Source organism: Propithecus coquereli, unplaced genomic scaffold (genome assembly GCF_000956105.1).
Source record: "Propithecus coquereli isolate 6110/MARCELLA unplaced genomic scaffold, Pcoq_1.0 Scaffold14, whole genome shotgun sequence".
NCBI lineage: Eukaryota > Metazoa > Chordata > Mammalia > Primates > Indriidae > Propithecus > Propithecus coquereli.
Window position 1 is genome coordinate 11,613,358 of NW_012138302.1, and position 25,050 is coordinate 11,638,407.

Genomic DNA, 25,050 nt, shown 5'->3' on the forward strand with positions numbered 1-25,050 from the left:
TATAATAGCTAAAACATGGAAACAACCCAAGTGTCCATCGACGGATGAGTGGATAAACAGAATGTGTTATATATACACGATGAAAATTGTTTAGCCTTAAAAAGGAAGCAAATTCTAACATATGCTACAACATGGCTAAACCTTGAGGTCATTGTACTAAGTAAAATAAGCCAGTCACAAAAAGGTAAATACTGTATGATTCCACTTATACGAGGTACCTAGAGAAGACAAATTCATAGAGACATAAAGTAGAATGCGAGGGTGGAATGTGGAGTTGTTGTTTAATGGGTATAGAGTTTCAGTTTTGCAAGATGAAAAGAGTTCTGGAGATTGGTTCACAGCAACATGAATCTGCTTTACATGCTGAACTGTACACTTAAAAATGGTTAAGATAGTATATTTTATGTTATGTGTGTGTTACCACAATTTAAAAAACATTTGCCACTGAGGAGGTATGCATCTGTTATCTCATTTGATCCTTATAATACTTTTGAACTGTTGTTAGAAATATAAGTCCCATTTTGTAGTGAGGAGAACAAGGCTCAGAGAAGTGACGTGAATTGCCCAAGGCACGTAACTAGAAAATGGCTAAGCTGAGCTTCACACTCAGATCTCCTGACTCCATGCCCAGTGCTGGCTTCTGCATCGGGAGAGAAAGTGAAGTTGAATTCACTTGTCTTCTGGTTGAAGTATAAGAAATAAACCTTTGGCAGTTTGTGGAGAGAGCTGCATAGGTGGGAGGGTGTGTGGGTATGTGAGAGGGGAAGAGAGAGAGAGAGAAAGAGAGGAGAGAGCTTGCAAGCAACTCCCAGACACCTGCTTCATGCTTCTTGTTCGATTTCCCTCCCTCCCTGAGTCTTCAGAGGGCAGGTGTGAGTCAACTGTAAACAGTGAGAAAAGGTCACCCAGCGTTCCCTCAGCTGGCAAAATTAAAAGTCACTGCCATGGAGATGGTCTGTGTACATGAAATTAAAAACCTTTAAGATGACTAGGAGAAGACAGTGGCTCTTACTTTTTGAAATGATTCCAATAGATGTCCTCCTACCTTCTGTGAAGGCAAAAGATGACAAAATGCACTTCTGAAAATAAAGGGAGTCTAGTGGGAGAAAGAGGGAGCAGTGGGAAGAGCATGGAACAGGAGTCAAACTTGGGCCTACCTGGCTGGATCACCAGCCAACTCCCTGCATAATCCCCGGCACACCCTTCCTGTGCCCCAAGGGTTGGGCTGCCGTCACTACCATCATTTTCATGCTGGGTTTGAGCTGAATTTAGAGAGAAGAGCAAAACCTCTCAAAGGGAGTTAAAAATACAAGAGGATCATCTAGCCTTTTATAAAGAGCTTTCATTTATCACAAACAGCCTACTATATGTCAGGCACTGTCATAGGCACTTTACACGTGGTACCCATAATCCTTCTACTGCTTAACAGCTCATTTTTATGATACAACTGCTCTTAGAGGGAAGATCGAGTTTCCCAAAGTATTTGCCTAGGTGTGAAGAGTGGAATCAGAATTTGAACACAGGCCTGTCTAGTTCCAAAGTTTGTTCTCTTCTCCATTCCATGGTGTTAAGTTCAACAGCCAAGGTACAAAGACTTATGGAAGCACCAAAGAGTCTGGGAAGAAGTTAGTTGTGCCGTCATTGCAGGGGAAATCTTGACGGAGGGGTGGGCATTGAAGTGCAAGAAAGCAGTGGACAAGTAGATGGAAATGCTTTTTGTGATGCAAGAACACAAAGCAAAGTCAAGTCAAGGTGGTGGGGAGTACAAGACTTCTAGGAAAATTGTAAACAGTCCTGTTTGGTTTAAGGGTAGTTGTGTTGGGCTGTGGTTGGAGTCAGGACCACATTGTGAAGAAGCTTGAATGCTGTATGATGCAGTTTGGAACTTACTTTTATAGGCAGTGGGGAGCCATCAAAAATTTGTATCAAAGGGTTTATCAAAAGTTGTTAGTATTATCTAAAAGTGTTCTTTCTATGCTATGAAAAAATTAAACATACCTGAAATGTTTCAAAGAGGAAACAATTGTTTTCATTCCATCTCACTTAGACAATAGCATTCCTGGCTAATATTGTCCAGTAGGTAAGTAATTGCATAACATCAGCATATAGAGTCCCTTAATGTGTGCCGTGAAGTCAGTTAATCACACTGGCTTCTCTCCTGGAATAATGAGACATTTTTTTTTTTATTCTTTAGAAAGGGGTAAGAAACTTCAAGGAACTTCGAGCCAAATTTCAAAATCTTGATGCTCCACCTCTTCCAGGACCTATTAAATTCCCAGCAGGTATTTCTCAAAAGGGTGACATTGGAAGCCCACAGTCAACCCAAATTCCAGCCAACGGGAAACCCCTCTCATGCAACCACAAGCAGCCCCCACCGTGTTGTTCCAGAGGCGAGTCCCAGCTTCTTACACCCCAGAAAATGAAGTTGGCCCAAAGGAGTGGAATTCAGAAATGTTCTAATTCCCCAGGGTCTCTGGGAAAGTCTGCTGTGTGTTCTGCAGTAAATTCACAGAAGGCTTCTCTGTTGTTAGATACGAATCAATCAAATGCTGCGATAACCAATAAGGAGAAAGCAATGGTGGCCAGTAGCTTCAGAAAAAAGCTCTGGAACTGGGAGAAGGTTTCATCTCAGAAAAGTGAAATGTCATCGACCCTTCTCCTTGCCAGTTGTGAAAGTGAGGCCCTCCGGGTGGAAAGGCAAAAAGGCATGGGACTTACTCCAGAGGAGTCGAGGAAAAAGACTGAAACAAAGGGAGCCCAGACCCTTCCTTCCCAGAGGCACTTGATGGCCCAAAGAAAATCACTTGCTGCCGCTGAAGATCGCTCTTCTCTACTTTCTCAACATGGCGGGAAGAGGCAGAAAAAACCCAGTCCTGAGAGGAGCCTGGCAGGCAGCGTGTGTCAGCCTATCTATGAGTGTGAGCTTGCCCCCCAGGCCCCAGGTAAGAAATGTAACCTCCACATGACTGGGGAGAAGAGTCATGTTTTTTCTAATTTAGAGCTTGTTCACTTGGAGTGGTCATATACGTGACCTGGGCAATGCTGCCCCAAACTCTAGGGTGAATATTATAGGGGGCCTATCTGCTAAATCATAATCTCAGGTTTAGGTAAAGTGCTTGATCTCCTGGAATTACATTGTGAGACAGTTTGACCAAACCTGGATTTGAATCCTAGCTCTACTTCTTATAAGCTGCATGAACTTGGGCTATATGAGGTCTGTCCAGAAAGTATCCAGCCCTTGTAATATAACAAGAATAGTTACATGGCTGGATACTTTCTGGACAGACCTCATATATATAACTTCTTAGAGCCTGGTCTGCTCTCCTATAAATCAGATGCAATTTTCAGTGTATCGCTAGTCTTCTGTCTTTTTTTTTTTTTTGAGACAGAGTCTCACTCCGTTGCCCTGGCTAGAGTGAGTGCCGTGGTGTTAGCCTAGCTCACAGCAACCTCAAACTCCTGGGCTCAAGCGATCCCCCTGCCTCAGCCTCCCGAGTAGCTGGGACTACAGGCATGCGCCACCATGCCCGGCTAATTTTTTCTATATATTTTTAGTTGTCCAGATAATTTCTTTCTATTTTTTTTAGTAGAGACGGGTTCTCGCTCTTGCTCAGGCTGGTCTCGAACTCCTGAGCTCAAACGATCCTCCCGCCTCAGCCTCCCAGAGTGCTAGGATTACAGATGTGAGCCATGGCACCCAGCCTCTCCCCCTCATTCTTTGCATTGCATTCCTCAGCAAGCTCTTGGTTCCACCACCAAAGTATGTTTTGAATCCCTCCCCTTATGCCTATCCCTTCCCTCTGCCCTGATCCATACCACCATTACCATCTGCACCCAGACTACTGCATCAGCCCTCCTGATCTCCCTGCTCCCATACTCTTTCCCTCTTATATTCTATTCTCCCCACAGCAGGCAGAGTGATCCTCTAAATCATAAATCAGATTACATTGCTCTCCTGCCCAAAGCCAGCTCCAGCCATCTTACAGTGGCTCATGCAGCTTGGTCTTGCCTGTTTCTCTTACCCTCTCCTCTCTCACCACATTGCTATCCCTTAGATATACCAAGCTGCTTCCACCCCAGGTTTTTGCACTTGTTGATCCCTCTGCCTGGAGCACTCTTCCAACAGGTCTTTGGTGTTCACTCCATCACTTCATCAAAGTCTCTGCTAAAATGTCACCTCCTATGAGTGGACCTTGTTGACTACTTGATCTAAAATAGTTACTCCACTCCCATCTATCTCCTTGCATTGCTTTGGTTTTCTTCATATCCCTTATCCCTACATGGTATATTGCTGTGTATTTGTTTACCTAAGTAAGATGTGAGTTATAAAGGAATAAAGACTGTCTTCCTTACCACCATATCCCTAGCACCTAGAAGAACAAGGCCGGGTTGAGTAAGTCCTCAAAAAATATATATATTGAATGATTGGCTGGCTGGATTGATGGATAGAAGGGTGGATGGGTGGATCTCCAGCTTGCAACCCTATATAGTTTCTTTTTGTACTTAGAATAGAATCTTAACTACTTACTTCAGGGTCCTCATGGCCCTGCATTCTGGTCCCTGCTATGTCTCTGACTTGTCTCCCCCCTCTCTTCCCTTAGCTCACTAGCCCATAGTCAACACACCAGATTTCTTTCTTTCTTTCTTTCTTTCTTTTTTATTTCAGCATGTTATGGGGGTACAGATGATTAGGTTACGTATGATGCCCTTACCCTCCCTCCCCCTCAAGTCCGAGCTTCAAGTGTGTCCATTCCCCTGGAGGTGCGCATCTCACTCAACACACCAGATTTCTTGCTGTTCTTTAAACAGACTTTGTCTTGCCTCAGAACCTTTGCACTTGCTATTTCCTTTTCCTGGAAAACTCTTTTGTTTGACCTTTGTATAGCTGCTTGAGGTCTAAGTTCAAGTGACACTTTTCAAGATCAGCTGCTCTAATCTCTCTATCTGAAGAGTTCTGCCTCACCATCAACAATTTTTCTTATCATCCTGCTTTATTTCCTTCACAGCACTAAGAGATCTCTGTAATTATCTTTTGTATATTTATTTATTTATTGTCAGTCTCTTATTAGAATGGAAATTCTTGAAGGTAAGGCTATATATGTTCTTGTTCTCAACTCTGTCCCAGCTCCTGGAACAATCAATGCCTCAAATTATAAATAAATAAATACTGATGAAGGGATGGGAAGGAAGGAAGAATACATGGGAAGAAGGATGGATGGTAGAAAGGAAAGAAGGATGGATGACCTACCAGATGGAACTGTTGAGAGAGTTAAACCCATGGAAACTGCTTAACACAGTGCCTGGTAAAAGTTGGGAGCCCAATTAGTTAAGTGATAGTTAATTTTCACTATGTCTTCTTCCTAATTTGATAAAGATTGAAGTTTCTGACATTGTGACTTATAATTAAAGCCTAAGAAGGGAGGAACTTTGGCTCTGCCTGAGTTTCTGAGAATATAACCCCCTGGGGGATGTAACCCCTGATGGTAGGGTAGGCAGGAAGCTTCCTTCCCCTCCCAACTTGTAGAGGAGAGTACAAGGAAAGCCCTCAGAGCTATATGTGAAGTGCTAGTCCACTTCTGCAGTTTTAGTATGGATGGCCCATGCAGCCAACTACTGTATTATGTAAACCAAAAATCAAGGCACTTGGATTATGTAAGATTTTGTGCTATTTTCAGTGTAAGAGGCAGGTGTAATTTTCATATTTACATTGCAATTTCTATTGGAGTTGGATTTATAAGTGCAGAATGACAAAATATATAAAATCAGAACTCTCCTAGAAAATTCCAGAACACAGAATTCACAGGTGCCCAGCTACCACAAAGTCAATCTTGAAGCCAGTCCCAGGCTATGAGCCCTGGAAATCAGAGATCAATTCTCACTCCTCTTTCTAGCCCCTATGTTATTTGTGCATCATAAGTGCTTGAGGAATCGTTCCAGTGTATAGTCACAGCCCTTCTCTGAAGTGCTTGGTGCTGGGAGATCAATATGACATCATCTCTGCCCATGGGAGCCCATGTTTAATGGGAAGATAGGCCAACATCTCCAATATGCCATAATACTGATGTAGAGTATTAACAATGTGCTTATAGGGATTCACATCAGGGACCCGTTAATTCTGGACTTCATTTCTGCTAGAAATAAAATAAGCTTTCTAGAGGAGGTGTCATTAGAGCAGAGCCTTAAAAGAATGAATTGAAGTTTGCCAAGAAAGGGAATAGCGTTCCAGAACCAAGAATGGCATAAACAAAATCTTCAATATATGAGCATTTTCTAAGGCTATCTAAATCAGATCTGGAGAACTGAGAAGCCAGTGATGTGAGTGAAAAATGTTTGAGCTTAACGTCAGGAAGTAAGATAATACAGTGTAATAAGAAAGGAATCTGGAAACACAGGTGGGGCCGTGTGGGATAGAAATGGCAGTTGAGTGACCGATGTCATGCTGAGGAAATCCTTGGGGTGGCAGCCTAGGTGACTGGTCAGGTTTTGTGTTGATCAGGGCTCTCCGGCTGCTGGATGGCGAAGAAATTGGAAGGGAGAAAGGCAAGAAAACAAGTAAGGTTCACTCAACAAGCTATGAAATGGAAATAATCAGAATGTACATTTTTTTACTGTCTGTGTGCAGAAAAACAGCCAAATGTCAGGCATCACCACCTTCCCAAAACGAAGCCACTGCCTTCTATCGAGTCGCTGGGTCCTCCTCCTCCAAAGCCTTCAAAACCCCCTGTCGTGAGTCTCCAGGCCTTCCAGAGGCAGCCAGCTGCTGTTCCCCAGACCCAAAGGGAAGGTAAGGAACTGCACAGGGCCCCACACATGGCCAGCACCTGTATCCCCCACGTCATCTCCCAGGTGATGCTGCTGCCGCTGCTTTTCCATGGCGTTGGACATCCATCACTGCTTATTGTCACGTAGAGGCTGTGGCAGCTTGCCTGTGAAATGACAAATCCATGCAGTTGGGCCCTTATCACTCCTGGGCAGCCCACATCCCCTGAGAGCGTTGCACTTGATCACTGGGAACCTGTCCAAGAGGAAGAAAAGGAAAAGTCTCTGAACAGGGAGGCGGTGAACCTTTGTGTTTCCTGCAAAGCCTGTGTTGTCAACATAGTCGGTGCAGAATGGGGGAGGGAGTGAAAAGGGAGACAGGAAGTGTGAAGTAGACTGGAGATCCTTATGGGGGGTCCCCTCAGGCCTCTGAGATCTGCCTTCAGTAATTAATTGAAGACACCCCTGCCCCACCTCTTCTGGTCCTTTCCTGTAACTGAAGCATCCTTAGAAGCCATTTCTCTGTGCTATTTTGTGTGTTCCCTCTGCTGTTGAAAGGAACATATCTCACCCCTCCCCACTCCTGCCACAGTCTGATCTCGTTGACATTTTAAACACCCTAGCTTCTGTTCACTCTAATGAAACATGAGGTGAACACACACTGAAATGTAGTGCTGTGCTAACATTTGTTTTACTGTGGCCATCAGCGCCAGCAGATGGTACACCAAGAGAGCTAACGCAGTCTTTGATTGTTCATTTAACTGCTTTGGTCAATCTCGTGGCTAAATTACTCTAACTCAGGGGTTCTCAAATTTCAGCATGCATCAGAATCACCTAGAGCTGCGGTCCCCAACCCCTGGTCCATGGCCTGTTAGGAACCGGGCAGCGGCTAGCAAGCGAAACTTCATCTTATTTACAGATGCTCCCCATCGCTTGCATCACCACATAAGCTCCACCTCCTGTCACATGGGCAGCGGCATTAGATTCTCATGTGAGCACGAACGCTACTGTAAACCACACGTGCGAGGGATCTAGGTTGTGCACTCCTTGTGAGAATCTAATGCCTGGTGATCTGAGGTGGAGTGAGGCAGTGATGCTAGCGCTGGGGAGCGGCTGCAAATACAGATTATCATTAGCAGAGAGGTCTGACGGCACAATGAATGTAATACACTTGAAGCATCCCAAAACCATCCCCCCACGCCTGCCTGCGGAAAAATTATCTTCCATGAAACTGGTCCCTGGTGCCAAAAAGGTTGGGGACCGCTGACCTAGAGAACTTGTTAAAACACAGGTGGCCAGGCCCCATCCTCAGAGTTTCTGGTTTGGGTGGAGCCTCAAAATTTGCCTTTGAACAAGTTCCTAGGGGATGCTGATGCTGTTGGTCCAGGGACCACACTTTTAGAACCACTGCTACAAGTCATCTTAAGTCTTGTCTTAAAAGAAAAGGAAGATAGGGCTCTTATAATTATACTTTAGTAACATGGCTACCTCTTTATCAAAGAAGGCTAAGTGTGATTTTTATAAACATTAATTCAGGTTTCAAATCATCTCTCTGAAAGGGAAGAAGATTTGTCAGACAGCATAGAGCCAAGTATCAAGTCTTTTGTAATCAAATGGGCTTTGTAGATCCCAGCTCTCTTACTCACTAGCTATTTAAGTTTGGACATGTTACTCAGCTTCATTTTGCTTGTCTATAAAATGAAGCTAATGATAACAGTGATCTCATAGAATTATTGCGAGGATAATGAGATAATACCTGGAAAGAGAGTAAGCAGTGCTTGGCATACCAGTAAGCGCTCAATAAATGTTTAACATTATTTCAAAGAAACATTGAGCAGCTATACCCTGTGTCGTGTCCTGTGACGGAAACAAGAGATGAAGAGATAAACCCCACAGAGGTTCTATTCCTCAAGGAGGTCAAAGTCTAATGCAAGAGATTGTACCCACAAAATAGCACCATAAGTGTGGGCGAGTGCTGCAGTGCAGGGCACAGGTGAGCTGCCACCCCACACTTTATCCTTGGGGTCAGGTTACAGCACGAGCATCGTTCATGTTAACCAGGCTGCTGCCAGTGCCTCTTTTTCACTCTGCCTTTTGCTCTTGCAGTGGCTGTGGAAGAGGGCCACCTGCCTCCAGAGAGGTAAGTGCATGTTCCTTCCTTGAGCAGGAGTGTAGCCCATCAGCGAGGCTCCTTAGTTTGCCCAAGAGCCACAATTAGCACGAGCCAAGTGTCTGTATTTCTCCGAAAGGTTGCAGGAAGAGCAGACTTATAAGCAATAAACTGCAACTTTTGTTTTAAATGAAAGATTAAATAAACTGCATTTAACTACCGTGCTGACATTAAGCTGCAAGGATGATCCTCTGAGGTACTTTTTTTTTTATTACACAGTTGGATTCAGTAAATTGAAACATCAGCTCTATAGTCATAAATTGAATTAGAAGCTAAAGAATGCTCTGGGCAGCCGGTGTGATGTTAGGAATTGGTAATGGGATAAAGGACATTCTATTTCGGTGCACTCATTCTCAGAATTTTGCCACGGAAGTGTCAGTTCATTAACTCACTCAACCAAATAATATCTATAGAGCCCTTTGATGTATTAGGCACTGAGCTGGCTACTTTATATGGATTTCCTCATGTGGCTGCCTGAAGAGGGTTGCACGGTTGCTGCTGCTGTCTGCATATTACAGCTCAAGGCACTTGGGTACCAAAAATTTGCCACATGCTAAGCTGTGATTCCAGCCCAGATATGCCCAGACTATTTTGACTTCATGCCTCACCTCCCTCACAAAGATGTTCCCATTCTCAAGAAGGTTAGTCTTCGAAGGAGAACCAAACTTAAAAACAAATAAGCATATTGCTTACTCATTCACCAAGTGTTTATGATAGTAAAGTGTATTAATGTTAAGTTTTGTAATAGAGGAGGGTACAAGATTCAGAGTTTGCTCCAGTGAAGGAGTAGTCACATTTCCTTGGGAGGGTCAGGGAAGTCTTTAAAGATGTATTGGTTATCTATCACTACTGTAATACTACATAATAAGCCATAACAAAACTTCAGCAGATACAAGATGGGTCTATGGGATACAGCTGATGTGGGCTGGGGCCAGCTGGGCTTGCATATACGTTTGCAGTCAACCGTGGATGATCAAGGCAACTTTGCTGATAGTTAGGTTGGCCATCTATCAGCAAAGGTGGGTTGGGTGGCTCCTGTGTCTGAGGCAGCTTGCAGTTGGCTAATCTAGGATTGCCTTGGCTGGGATGACTGGGGCACCTTGGCTTGGCACCATCTGTATCTCCTTCTCTAGCAAACTAGGCCAGGAACATTCTTCTAGCAGTTGCCACTAACAAGTGAGACAAACCCAATAGCACAAGCACTTTTCAAGTCTTAGCTATGTCACATTTACTGACATCATGAAAGCAAACCACATGGCCAAGCCCAGAGTCAGAGTGGGAAGGCACGAAAGTTTACATGGCAAAGGGCAGGGATCCAGGAAGGGTGAAGAATGGTGGCGTTAATCCAATCAACCTGTCACTGAAGAGGAAACATTTGAAATGAGTATCGCTGCATTGCCTATCAAACACGATAGAGGCAGAAGGTGTGAAGTGCCTAATTTGTGGAAGTTACAAATAGTTAAGTGGAGTTAGAGTACAGAAAGTACAGGAATGGGATTGTAGCGCTAGACAGGAACCCCATTGTGGAGGATCTTGTACACCAAGAAATTGATAAAATGATCTTGTTCAACAAGGAGCTGACTGTGTGGTACTAGACACATTCATATATCCAGGAATTCCTAGTTTAGTTGTCCATTTGAAAGTTCAGTGAGAGCACAAGGTAGGTCAGTGGAGCCATGTTTTATGTGCATTTATGTGAGGGAGAGAAAATAATGTAGATGGCTCAGACAATGGTTTGCACTCTTTAGTCAATGGTCATAGGCCCTAGTGTGACAGTCTGAAGGGACAAATTACCTCTGCTGTGCTCTCAGTCTTGGTTCTTTCATTCCTCTTGTACGATAGGCATCTCAGTATGAGTATGAGTAAAAGGTGATTGTTGTGTTTAACTAGATACGTATTTTTCCTATGGCTTGGCTCCAAACTAAACTGACTTCTTCTCTGGCACTTTAATCAAAGAAATAGTGATCCATTTCAACATGGGAAACGAACCTGCTGTGATGGGCCTATTGGGAGAAAATAGTCTCCAATGTGGCACCCTCTTCCTAGGTGATTTACAGGGGCAGTTTTGGTTATTCTGTCCCTTCACACCGACCTTAGAACCCAACCACCGTCTACAATGAGGCTTCATTGTATACCAATGATGATATGGGCCATAGTGCTGTACAAGTGAAGACAAAAGGCGAAGAGGGGCAGAATACTTAGGGGCAGCTTCATGAAAGATGAAAGAGCGGTATCCTGCATGATGGGTAGGACTTGGATAGGTTTACTTATGTGGTCCCTTTTGTGAGACTGTAAGGTGGTGAGGGTAGGGTATTAGTCCCTGAAATAACCACATTCCTGACATGTAGTTTGTGGATGAATGGATGGATTGATGGGGGGATGGGTGGATGGATAGACAGATGAACCAGTGGGCTTTCAGTACAGACAGAGAACATGATTGAAAGCAAGGAGGTGGTACTAAAGATGAGGAAATAAACAGACAAAAATGGTCTAATATTGAAAAATAAGAGATGAGGTTGAATCCTAAAGTGCATTAAGTGCCATGTTAGAGTTTGTACTTTTTTTGCCCATAATAAGTTAGTTTGAACAAGTAAATGTCTTGATGCCTGATAGCTTTAGATATAACTTCCATGAAGTTTGGAAAGGACATCTTCAATTCAGATATTAGAGTAGAAATAGAATATGTAGGATCTCATTACTGCAAGGGGATGTGTTGATTTTCTGATGTTGCCAGGCCATGTAACATAAAGTTAATGAGAGCCTGGGTTTTTAATCCAAGCCCTACCACTTAACACCTATGTAACCTTGGAGAAATACCTTAACCTCTGCAAACCTGTTTCTACTTTTGTAAAATGGTGATATTGACAGTACCTCATACCATTATTGTGAGGTTTTAAATAAAATACTGATTGTAAAGTGTTTAGGGCAGCACCTGGCATCTAGAGAGTGCTCAATAAAGTTTCCTTAGCCATTATATAACCTCCCACCAAGAGCAAGAATCCAAGCTCAGGACTTTAGTCTCTTCAAAGCTCCATTAATGAGGAGCTCGGTACCTGGCGAATCTAGTATTTTTCTTTGTTGGAGCAGATCCTGTTCATTTGACACATATTTATTTGATATCCACTATATCCCAAGCACTCTTACATACATTGAGAACACAACAGTGTAAAAAGTTAACAGAAATCTTAATATGCATGTACACACACATACACACACACATTTGTTTACGTATTTATTTCAAAGTCCTTCAAGTTGATCTAGAAAAAAAATTGACCACGCTACCCAAACTGCCAACCATCAGTCCATCTACTCTTTGCTACACCTTTACCCCTTCTTATGTGACAATTCTTGAAATATCTAAGGACTACATTCTTCTCTAAATTAAAACCTTCATTGTTTTCAACCATGATTTGTAAATCAGGCATCTTTGTGTTCTGGTTGTGTTTCTATGGATCCATATTTTAATTACCTTGTTAAGAGCTCAGGGCATTTATAATGGCCATCTTTTAACATGGGGCCTCTTCACAGTGTGTATAGAATGAGAGGCAGCATTATGTAATGGAACAGCAGATGCGGAGTAAGATTAGCACAGGCTCGAACCCCTCTTCCATACCTTAGACAAGTCACTTAACAGCTCAGACCTTTCATATACACATCTGTAAAGTGGGCCAATGATAGTGTTTACTTTGTTGTGTTGTCATCAAGGCTGAGTGAGATAAATTGTATAAAGCATGCAGTAGACAAAAAGACACTCAATGAGTTTCAGTTTCTTCAATCCTTGGCCTCTCCATCTCTTGTTATCTTGGAAATATTAACATCTCGTTAGTTCCCAACAGCAAGATGGCTCTTTAGAGATTACTCTTTGTCATCATTCTTTTATGCAAGCCAAGCTGGCTGGCATCATCTTGGATAAGCAGCCCCTATTTGTGTGAGCAAAGCAGGTTAGTCCCGGGGAAGCAATCAGCTCTGGGTTTCTGTCAGTACTTAGCAGAGTCGGCTAATACTTTATTATTAGCTATAAATACGGCTTCTCTCCCATTAGGAAGTGTCAGAGGGTACTTCCAACTCAGGGAATCTTTGACTCAGACACATAAGGAAGGGAGAGGCTGTTGACTTCAGGAGTGGAGAAGGTTCAGACAGCACAGTGTCTCTCAGATGACAGTCGGTGGGTGAATTCTCAGGAGTTTACAATTTCTCTCTTGAACTTTAAAATTTTGTGTTTTCATTGTGATGATAGTCTTTAAAAGCTAAGATAAGCTTATTTTGAATCTTCTGGATGGCCTCTTTCATACCTAGTACTTTGAAATATGCTTTTATATTTATGTTTTTGATATTTCTACCCCATGCGGAGTGGGAAACACAAATGCCTTGTAGGGCTGGGCAGATCACGCGACTGTCTCTAGGACCTGTGTCAGACAGTGGAAAGTGGTTGATCCTGTGGAATGGGGAATAGATGCCTTACTAAGGCTTGCAAATAAAATAATGATAATAACAATAATAACAAGACTATGGACAAACAAAATGCATCTGCAGTCCTTTTTGACTAATAATAAGTTCTATAAAGAAAACTTTTCAGTATTAGGATAATAACTGGGGATAGGGAATGAAATAAAGTTTAGGATGATCGAGAAAGATCTCTCTGATTAATGGGTTCAAATAAACATAAGGAATAAGATGTATTCAATAGATCAGTAGAGTGACTATAGTTAACAATAATATACTGTACATTTCAAAACAGCTAGGAAAGAATAATTCAAATGTTCCTAGCATAAAGAAAATTGTGATGGATATCCTAAGTGCCCTGATTTGACCTTTACATGTTATGTGAATGTGTCAAAATATCACATGTACCTTGAAAATACGTACATCTATTATGTATCGATTAATCAATAAATAAAAGAAAGGCCTCTGTGAGGTGGTGACATTGGGTTGAGTCTAGTTGTAGAAGGTCTAGGAGATGAACATTCCAGGAGAGGGAATAGCTATTGCGAAGTCTCAAGGGAGAACCACCCTCAGGGTGGGTAAAGAACCAGAAAGGAGAGAATCACGGCGAAAGCACAGGGTGCAGGGGATGGAGGTGCAGAATGTTGTGAGCCCTGGAATGAATTTGGGTTTTGCTCTAAATGCATTGGGAAGTCATTGGAGAGTTTTAAGCCAGGAACATGAGCTGATGCTTATTTTTTAAAGATCACTCTAGATGCCGTATAAAAATAAATTAAGTGGGAAAACAGGTAGAAACGGGAAGACAGACTAGAAAGCTATTACAACAACAATAAAACTAGTACCCATACTCATAGTGTTTATTCTAAATGCTTCACATATATGATTATATGATTCCATTTATGATAATTTTAAGAAGTAGATAATATCCCATTTTATAGGTGAGGAAACTGAGTCACAGAGAGGTTAAGTAATTTGACATGCACAGGGTGGTAGAAATGAGATAAAGTAATGGATTCAAGATCTATTTTGAAGGAAAACCAGCAATGGGGAGTGGGATGTGAGGGAAAGAGAGAATCTCAGACAGCTTCTAGGGTGTTCGCTGTTTCCATCACTGTTGATGTTAACACGTGTGACGTGTGTGGCACACACTCAGCCCTCAGTACAGGACAGGAAGGATTCTTCCCGAGAGCTCTTTGGGATTGTTTTCTACTTCATAACAGCAGCAACAAAAAGCATGTTATTGTGTGTGTAAGACAGAATCACTGAAGACTGGTTTTCAAATTGCTTGCAACTACAGTGCTCTTTCCTGAATGGCCGCATTTCGGGTAATTAAGACTGGTACAGACCTGATCTGATTGACCAACAACAAAACAGCCTCCTTGTAGAGGTATTTGAGAAGTGAAAGCAGGCCCAGAAATCCCAGTGTGCTGGGATAAATCGAATCACTGTGGGGGAAGAATGAAGAGAAGGAGTTTTTTGAAGCCTGTGCCCCATGGAGTTTTAGACCCAGAACATTCAGGTGGCTTCAGCTTAAGCCACTTCAATAACTTCTTATTATCTCTTTTTAATGGGACTTGAGGGGACACAACAGGGCCACTGATTGGCCTGCCTTTCACAAGGGCAGTGGTGGCAGGAGCAGTGAATTTACTACAAATTTTTCTTTTCTGTCATGTTTTCAAATATTCCTCCTTTCAAAAAAAAAAAAAATTCACCTGTACCTTCTATTTATTGAGTACTTTCCATAGATAAAGCCTTGTGCCTTATGTCCATTCTCTCATTTAAAAACTCCCAGCAGCACCAACCCATGAAGTACAGTAAGTGGTTCAGGCACTCTGACCACAGAGAGTTAGGGTGGGTAATCCAGGATGATGCAACTGGGTCAGCAGTACCAGGGTTTGGCCTCTCAACTACCTGAACAGCCTCTCAACTACCACCCTAGGCTGCCTTACTGAGGATTCACAGGGACGCTTTACCAAGACAATAGACCCACGACCTGCTCTACAAATTGAGCCTGGATATCCTCCAGGCAGGGGTTCCTGAAGCCTGCCTTAGGATTTCATTTGCTGTCTGCAGAGAGATCTGTGTAAGGGAGGCTGGCCAGGGTGAGGCTAAAATATGAAAGCATTTTGAGTCCAGCCTTGTCTTTTCTCTTCAGTGGCATTCAGATGGTAAGCTGGAAAATGTCGTGGGTAAGGAAGAAATCAGACAATCGCAAGTCGCAGATTTGGAGCCTATTTTTGTACATAGGTATATTCAGGAAGATTCAGTGGAAGCTAATTTGAATATGGCCACATGCTGGGCATTGCTTAGCCCTTTTGTATCTGTTAGACTCATTTTAGCCCCATGACTGCCTTGAGAGGAATATATTAATATTCTAATTTTGTAGATGAGAAATCAAGGGCCAGAGATGTTTCATGGCTTTCCCTAAAGTACCAGATGATATAGAGTTTATTCTAGATGTGAACTAGGAACCATATTAAAGATTTTCAGCTATACTATGCTGTCTCAGGATTTCCCACCATGAAGCAAGTGTTTTTGAAGATACCGATTAGACTGCAAATCCCATGAGAGAATCAATCATCTATGTTTTTCACCTCTGTTTTCCCAGGACCTAGCACACAGTGGACATGTAAGCAGCAATTATCTAATGACTAAGTAAGTGATGGGCCAGGGGAATAACAGATAAACAGGATGATAGGAAGAAGGATGGATGGATACACAATGATACCATTTTCCATTAGCTTTGAAATAAAACGTTTCATTTCAAGACTCTATTATCTATATTTTGCATTGATTTGCATATCCAATATCATATCCTTCTAATATTAAACAAAGCCAAATGATTAGGACAATCTGAGTTCTTCCTTTGTCCTTGTATCATGTAAGGGCTACTGCCATGTCAAAATAGGGACTCACGTGAAATCCTCTTTCTTCTGCTTTCTCTTGGACTAGCGTCCAGCTCCAAGTGACATTCTGCCAAGAAACTTGTCCTTATTATTCTAGCTCTCATGAAAGGCACTCTCCTCTCTTCCCCCTTCTCCTGTGGACTCATTACTTTTTAAATTAACATTTCCTTAGTTAAACTAATCATTGAGCTCTTAGCACACATTTAATATTTATAATAAAATTCACAAATCTCAAACTCTTTACCAGGGCCAAGAAGGCCCTTCCTATATGTTCTGGTCGCTGCTTATTCTCTGAATGCCTCTCCTAAGCCCTCATGCCCTTGTTTGCTGTCTTCAACCCATGGACTGGACTTTTGGCTGCTCCTCAAACACAGTAAGCTTGCCCCGTCCAAGCAGAAATACTTACTTTTTCCCATGTGTGGAGTGGGCTTCTCTCAGAGCACCTGATGGCTCCTTCTCACCGTAAAGAATTTATTTTTTATTCATTCATTCAATAATTATTGAGCTCCAACTCTGTGCCAGCCATTGTTCTAGATACTGGCAATGATGCAGGAAATGAAACAAAGTCTTTGCCCTCATGGGTAGTTGGGAAGAAAGACAAATAAGCAAATTATGATATAATACAAGACAGTTATATATGCTGAAATATCAGCTTTCCTAACTATAGTTTGTGTTGCCTCTCCCAAGATACTATTTCATATATAATCCTACTATATTTTCCTGTTACTATTTATTAATGCTTTAAATGATAATACCTATTCAACTTATTTATTTTCTGTGTTATTCTAGATCAGGAGAGTCCTGAGTTCAAGGACCTTGTCTATTACTTGTTTTTACATTCTAGAATAGTGCTCGAGAGAGGAGCTCAATGAAAAAAATTAACCATGTGACACCATTTACTCATGTATCCAGGAGTTTCCAGTGTTTCTGTGAGCATCGCAGGAAGATCCAAAGAAGAACAACAGTTGTTGTTAATAATATTAATAATTGGAAGCCTACAATGTGCCGGGCACTGTATGAGGCACTGATGAACCACAGCGAGTCATATACAAGATCCAGAGCAAGAGAGAGAAAGTTAAACTAGTTTCAAAAAGAAATGAAATAATGTCAAGACTATGGCAATGACTACTGAGGGCATCAGGCAGAGTGTCGCTGCATACAGAAATAGGTGAGGAGGGAGGCTGTTTGGGAAAGGCAGGGAGAAGACCTTTGTTAAAGGGCACAAAGGTGAGGGCTGGTGGGTGAGAAGGAGCCAGCCACACAGCAAGCGTCCCAGCCAGCAGGAGCAGCATTTGCAAAGTCCTGAGGGTAGGAGAGAGCTCGGCACCCTTGCAAGACAGAAGGGAGGCCGAAGTGGTTGGGATGTGATGAGGGAGGGAGAGAACCGAGGGTGGGACCTAGGAGAGGTGCACAGGAATGAGATCAAAAGACAAGAGCTTTGCGTTTTTAATTATTAAGATCATCTTTTAGATTATCCTGGCTGCTGGGTGGAGAATAGATTATAGAAGGGCCAGAGAGAATGACACTTACTCAATGTTTTAAGGGAAAAAAAAGGAGAGTTTGTGAAGAAGACATTGTGATGAGGAAATTACAAGCAGAGGAATCACTTGTACAAAAGCACAGAGGCAGGAAGCAGCCTGGTGTGTTCAGGAATTATACATGATTTGGCATGGTCAGAGTGTGTACGGGAAAGGCAGGCATGCAGCCTGCTTATAGTTGTTCACTAAATCGTGGCTGAATAGTAGAATGGACTTAGATGGCACTCAGCTTGAGACTCACTCATGTCCAGTCTATTTGTGTTATGTTCCCTTTTCCTAGGTATATCTTACCTCCCTGTCTAAATAATGAATTCTTCAAAAGCAGAGAGAGGGTCTAATATTTCTTTTCTTACCAGCTGAATAATTAAAGTGTGTTTAAATCAAATGACAACAATGCTTAAAAATTAGAAGATCCAGAGAATATGTTAGAAGACATTAAAAGCATAGGTTTCAGGGTCAGATAGCCTTGGATTCATATTTTGAGCTCCACATACTAGGCTGTGTGATCTTGGAAAAGTTATTTAGTATCTCTGGGCCTTCTGTTTCTTCATATGGGAAATGGTGAAATCAAATCCTACTGCCTAGGGTTGTTGTGAGGATTGCAATAAATATCTGTAATTCTGCAAGATGGAATTACAATGTTGTAAACACTGATAAGTGACAGATCTGTTGTTTGTGATAGCAGGGTTTGTCTGTGTCAAGGTCTGATGCTACAGGCAGCGGACTGCAATCAGGAGGCCTAGTTAAAGCCTACCACTAGCTCAGAGGGTGACCTCACCTCCCTCTCTGAAAAACAAGGGCAGTTAGATATGATGGTGCGCCCCAAAGCAGACACTCCAAAATTTTCAATCCAGATATTTTAAAATTTGACCTTAGGGACCAAAGTGAGGGCCTGTGGTCATTTTGTTTCATGCTGTCGCAGGTGTCACTGGTTTATTAAGAATCTGCTTTAGTGATTGCATTAGCGGTAGACAAAGTGCTTTTGGAAAATCATCCCCAAATTCACCACTGGTTCCACTTTAACCTCAAATTACAGGTTAAATAATATTTTTATTTTATAGGTGATACTATCAGGTACAGTTGAGAATAGTAACTTCCCCATCACATTTTCCTCATATAAATGACTAAAATATAGAAGCACTAATCATAAAATTGTTGGACCAGCCTAACAAAGTTTCGAAAAACATCATCTAAAACCCACTCATAAGCTCCTTGACCATCACCCAGAGCTTCGTTGTTTTCATTGTTCCATTTTCCCTTGGTTCTAGAATGATTTGTGATGCACAGGAAAGGCCAATCAGGAATCAGAAGATCTGGTTTTTAGACACACCTCTGCTGCTTAACAACAGTGCGATCGTGGGCAAGTTACCAAGTCTCCACGCCTCAGTTTCCTCATCTGTAAAATGCCTCATGACACTACTAAGAGGATTAAATGAGATAACATATACAACATTAGCATGAATATAGTTCATGCAATGAGTGTGTGATTTAATGAGTAAGAAATCTGAGAGTTTCTGTGCTTTTGTGTCTTGGAGCAGACGTACCTTTCTGTCATTATGGCTTTGGTTATTATTAATAGTTTGATGAGTCCTTTGCGGTCCTCTTTGCTGTATACTCTAATGACCTTCTTCTTTGATGGCTTCCATTGTAGTGTGAGCTACAACGCTGTGTTTGACTTCAGCTGGTGCATCCCCTGTGTGAGGTGGTGTATAGAATAACAGTTGAGACCCCAGATTGTGGAGTGAAATACCTGGCTTCTAATCTCTGCTCTGCCACTTACTACTCTATGAGCTTGGATTATGCTTCCGTTTCCTTAACTAAAGATGGAAAGAATAATAATATCTACTTCATAGTGTCAAACAAATTGACACATATAATTGGAATAGTGCTTGGCACATAGTAAATGCTCAATGATCATAAACTATTGTTGTTATTTACAAGCCCTCCTTATGAATGAAATCAGTGGTTTGACAATATAGCTTAAAAGTGACACTGAGGCCACAGGAGGTGGCATGTTTTGTTAGGTTATGCAGCACATGAATAATATTTCCTTGGTCATCATAGTTTTGTGGTCCTTTGTAGAAAGAAATGGGTTATAAATATGTAAATAAAAGAAAAGGAATACTAAATGAGTGCCCAGGGCTGAGAGATGTTGTATTAATATTTGTTGTTTGTTGCTGTTGTAGAAGTCGCAGCAGAATTAGTAAGGTTATGATACATGTGGTGATAGGGTTGTGTGTATCTGTGTGTGTACCTATGTGTGTATATGTTATATATCTAAACACACATATTAAAATATATACTACCTATAAAGATATATGTGCACACATACAAGTGTGCATGTATATTCCGTGAAACTGGTAGAAGTAAGGGAACTTGTGGTAGAGCTGTGGGAGTACAAGTTGCACAGACATGGAGCAGTGAATGTGGAAACGGCAGTATGGTAGTAGAAGTGGTAGTGGACGTAGTGAGCAAACCCTTTGCACCAAGCACTGCACTAAGCACAATATAATTTATATCATCTTATCCTCATAAAAATAAGATTAAAGGGTAAAGAGACTTGGGTCAAAACACCTATCCGAGGTCACAGCCAGCGAGAGCTGAGATTCACCGCGCATCTGTCTTTCTAAAGCTCATGTCCCTCTGAACAATGCTGCCCTACTCTTTTGTGGACTGTTCATCTTTAACCCTCATCTAATATGTAGAAGACAAAAGTTTTGATAGCGAATGAGAGAAAAACATCCTTTTAGATTCAACATGTTTTTGTGAACCTGGCACAAACGCATTTTGAGATCCGTTTTAGATAGCATAGATGTCATTTTTAAAAGTCTAATCACTGATCATTTCACTCAAGAGAAGGATTTTTTAGGGCGAAGGCCTGTGAAGGGAGTAGTCTTACTAGAAGTATTTTTTGGAACTAGGACGTTGCCCGGTTTGAGACGCTGGGTAATTGAGAAATCAGATGGTCTCACACTCCCTTGTCACCAGGAACTTGTAGGGTCATCACACAGAGCAAGTGCGGGCTAAGCGGCCCCTGTTCGTCCTGTCTCCAAAATGCATGGCCCATTGAAATAAGAAGTGAAAGAAACTGTGTTTTCAACCTAGGTCTACCCCTCAATAAAATAAATGTGAAAGTATGGCTAACAGGTTTTGCCCTTCAAGTCTCAATCTTTCTACTTAATACAAGCTCTTCTTTAGACTTTCCAGAACTTTCTTGCAGTGAAACTTTTTGACGGACCATCATGCCCGTTGGTGCAGAAGAAGACAAGACAGGAAATTTGTCTGTCAGTCATTTCCCACGTGGTGACTCAAGTTATTCCCACACTAAACCCTCACAGTGACCGCATGAGGAAATTAAGGCTCGGGGAATCTAAATGGCCGCTCAAGCCCACACAGCCAGTGAGAGATGCATCTAATTAATCTAAGTGCAGTGCCTAACACACAGTAAACCCTCAAGAAATGGTAGCTATTACTGTGATTAATAATTTTACTATTCGGCCAAGTGAACAGATGTTTGAATGAACTGTGGAAGCCACTTCCCTAGAACATACAGCCTAATAGAGGTGGACAGATTGTTCTCCAGTGGACACTGGGGAATTCTGCAGAGGCATCTTAGGGCTGTGACCCAGAGGCAGACAGGGCAAGTGGAAGTAACCAGAAGAGGGCCCTTGTCCATGCTTCAGCCACGAGATCCCAGTGTTTGAAAATTTATTTTGAAGGTAGCGTTACAAGGATCCAAACAAAATTAGAAAATTTCTGGTTTCGTAGATCATCTTTAATGCTCGCATTGCATTTAAGGAGCTATTGTTGCTTCTTGGACATAGATAATGTTGAAGATATCATTAAGAAACATTCAAGTTTTATCCTGCAAAATTTCAATAACTGGGGTTAATAAATAACTGAAGGTTTTCTATAAGGAAGTAGGAAAAGATAGAAACCTGATACTATGCCAGTAATAAAATGAACTTTATAAAATGCAAACCTCAAAACTTATCTTTTAAAAATACAATAATTTCTGTTCTTCAGTATAATAATATTACCAGCACACTTTTGTTGAATGCCTGTGTGGAGAGGGTAAATATTTCATTCAATATCCACAATATACCCTTAAAGTAGATTTTATTATTAGTATTTTATGGAGCAAGAAATGGAGGATTAAGGTATTTATCCAGCACTTTATAACTAGAAAGTGGAAGAGAGCTAGGATTCAATTTCAGATCTGTCTGACCCCACGCCCTGGGTCTGTCTGTTATTATGTGCTGCCTTCCAGTAATGTCCATAATCCTGGAGACAGACATTTTTCATAAATGTGGAAATAAGGAAATTGAAGCATAGATATATTTAAATCGTAGAGTTAGTTCTTCCCTGCAATCCAAGTTCTTTTCTATTGATCCACATTGTGTAAAATCTAGGTGGGTCTCAGATCTAGTTTTAATGGACCAGGGATAAAGGCAAAATGCATTCTCAGGTAGCAAAGAAGGAGGTTAAGATACATCTGCAGCATTCTTTTTCCCTTTTACCATTAATCCTAGGACTGATTCTCTGTAAAGACAACTGATCTAAGAGATGCCTTTTTTTTTAAAAAAACATTTGGTTGAAACTCTTTCTTTATAATCATCTAAAGTGAGATATTTATTAATTTCTGACCAAAGTAGTCCAAGAAATTGATTAGACATCTTCTTTCAATTTTTCCACAGATTGCTTCTTATTAATAAAGTTAATTTACCATAGACCCGATGAGATTGTTAGGCCATTGGAGCATGATACCTGTGGCATAGGCTATAATTTAAGAAAGTTTCTCTCAATCACTTCATGCAGGGGGAGGGAAACAAAACTATAAGAGAAGTTACTGATGCATTGGAGTTCATAATTTTTCTTTTTTAGCAAAATGAACTATTCATGTATCTTTTATAAATAAAATATTGCAGAGAAGATGCACAAAGAAAACTAGAAAAAATATCCAAAATGGTCAAAGGAGGGATACAATAGGGTGGGAGGTACTTATGATATAATAATAAATGGGGGGAAAAAGAAAGAGAACTTCAACTTTTCATTGTCTGTGACAACAAATATGCAAATGCACACATATATGGAAAAAATCAGGAAGAAGACCTGATGCTAAGACCTCCTTTGTGTTGAGGTGTTGGGATTTGGGGTGACTTTTTTCTCCTCTGTACTATCCACATCTGGTGTGATGTATTTGCTCTTTTCCACTTGTTATGGATGCAGTTGAAGGCCCCTTTGTTTCACTCCATGGTTCCATTTCCCTTCTCCCTTCCCAGAGGCAACTCTGATCCCAGATTTAGGAGTGTATCCATTTAGTATATCCTTATACTTGAACTACAAAGTCATATATGTTAAAGATATAGCATTTAAAATTTTTGCATAGATAGCATCTTTATCCTTCTGCAACTTGTTTTTTTACTAAAGATGTGTTTTCCTATTCTAGCAATGGTGATATAATCTACATTATAATTGCTGTATTTTATCTCATCATATGAACATGTCACAATTTGTTTATGCATTCCCTTACTGAGGAATGTGTCAGTTGTTTTAAATTTTCACCATTTCAAATAATGCTGCAGTAATTATTCTCCTATGTTTCTAAGTGAATATAAGCAAGTTACTCAAAGCTATTTATTTAGAAGTAGAATTGCTAAATACTACTACATGAATAACTTCAGTGTTACTAGATACTGAAAAATGATTCTCCAAAATGCAATAGTTGTGAGAACTCACTCTCTCAAAGCAGTATAAAGATTTCCTTTTTCTCTATATTCTTGCCAAACAAGGTATTATTTTCAAACTGGGATTCTTGCTAATCTGGTGGGTGTGAACTAAATTCTTATTATCTTGATTTCCATCTCCCTGTTTACTATGAGGTGAGGAGTTGACTTTTATAAGCTCTTCAATTTTACTCTTTTGTGATGTCTGTCATATGTTTTTGTCCAATATTCTGTGAGTTTATTTGTCTTTTTCTTATTGCTGAAGTTCCTGATAGAGCTCAGATATTAAATTTATTTGTTACACTTTACCATTAAGTATAATATTTGTCGGAAGGTATTCTAATTAGGAAAGTTCATCTTCGTGGAATGCTTTTTTTGCATCTGTTAAAATAATCTTTTTTTCCTCTTTTATTAAAACAATATGATTAATTGCAATGATAGATTTTCTGATATTGAGCCTCCCCTGAAGTCTTGAAATAAATTTTAGTTGTTCTTGAGTTATTTTTAATACTGATTAATTCAGTTTTTCAGTATTTTATTTAGTCAATTTGGGCTAAAATCTCTTAAGTGAGATCAGGCTGTATTTCCTCTTATTGTTGTAGTTTTCATATCAAAATTATATTACCCTCTTAAAATGAGAAGAGTAGCTTCTCCTCTTTCTGTTCTCGGAAACTATTCGTTAAAACTTACCTATAAGGGTGGGCATGATGGCTCATGCTGTAGTCCTAGCACTTTGGGAGGCCAAGGTGGGAGGATCATTTGAGGCCAGGAGTTTGAGGCTGCAGTGAGCTATAATAACATAATTGCACTCTGGCATGGGCAACAGAGCAAGATCTTGTCTCTAAAAAAAAAATAAATTAAAACTTGCCTGTAAAACTAGTTGGTAGAGAACAAGAAGAGAAGGCGGGTTGGGGGTGGACATGGGTGGAGGGAAGAATGGGAGGTATACTATTGATTCAAGTTCCTTAATGATTTATTTGCCTATTAGTTTTTCTGTTTCTTTTTTAGTCAGTGTGGTAATTTGATATTTCTCTATAAATTTGCCAATTTTCTCTAAATTTTCAAATTTTTTGGCAGACAGTTGATCATAACATTTTTAGATTTTTGAAAACCTAAAACTATCTCTAGATTTTTCTCATTTCTCTAATTTGTGTGTATGTGTATATGCACACATGCATACCTTTTCTCATGTTCTTTATCAGTCATGCTAAAGTATGGTCTAATATTAATACACCTACCTCAGTTTTCTTTTGGTAGTATTTGGTTTGTATCTCTTCCTCCATCCTTTCATCTGGAACTTTTGGTTCATCTGCTTCTTTTAGTAGCATTAGCTCTTTTTTAAAAAAGTATCCAGTCAAATACTCTCTATTTTATTGGAGTGGGTTAAGCTAAGTCCATTTATTGCAATTCTTGATCTATTTGAACTTTTTCTCCATTATAATTTACTATGTAATTTCTATACTTGCTTTTTTATTCTTTTTTTTTTAATATTTAAGCTTTGCCATTGC

The 25,050-nt window shown here is 40.7% G+C and overlaps 1 protein-coding gene across 1 annotated transcript in view; it reads left to right on the forward strand.

The window, feature by feature from the left end:
- Positions 1-25,050, forward strand: part of LOC105806256 (chromosome unknown open reading frame, human C1orf168) — a 101,291-nt gene that overhangs the window by 22,724 nt on the left and 53,517 nt on the right. The window contains exons 2-4 of the mRNA XM_012639335.1: positions 2,195-2,942; positions 6,623-6,784; positions 8,866-8,899. Coding sequence (XP_012494789.1) covers positions 2,195-2,942; positions 6,623-6,784; positions 8,866-8,899 — 944 coding nt within the window. The remainder of the gene's footprint in view (positions 1-2,194; positions 2,943-6,622; positions 6,785-8,865; positions 8,900-25,050) is intronic.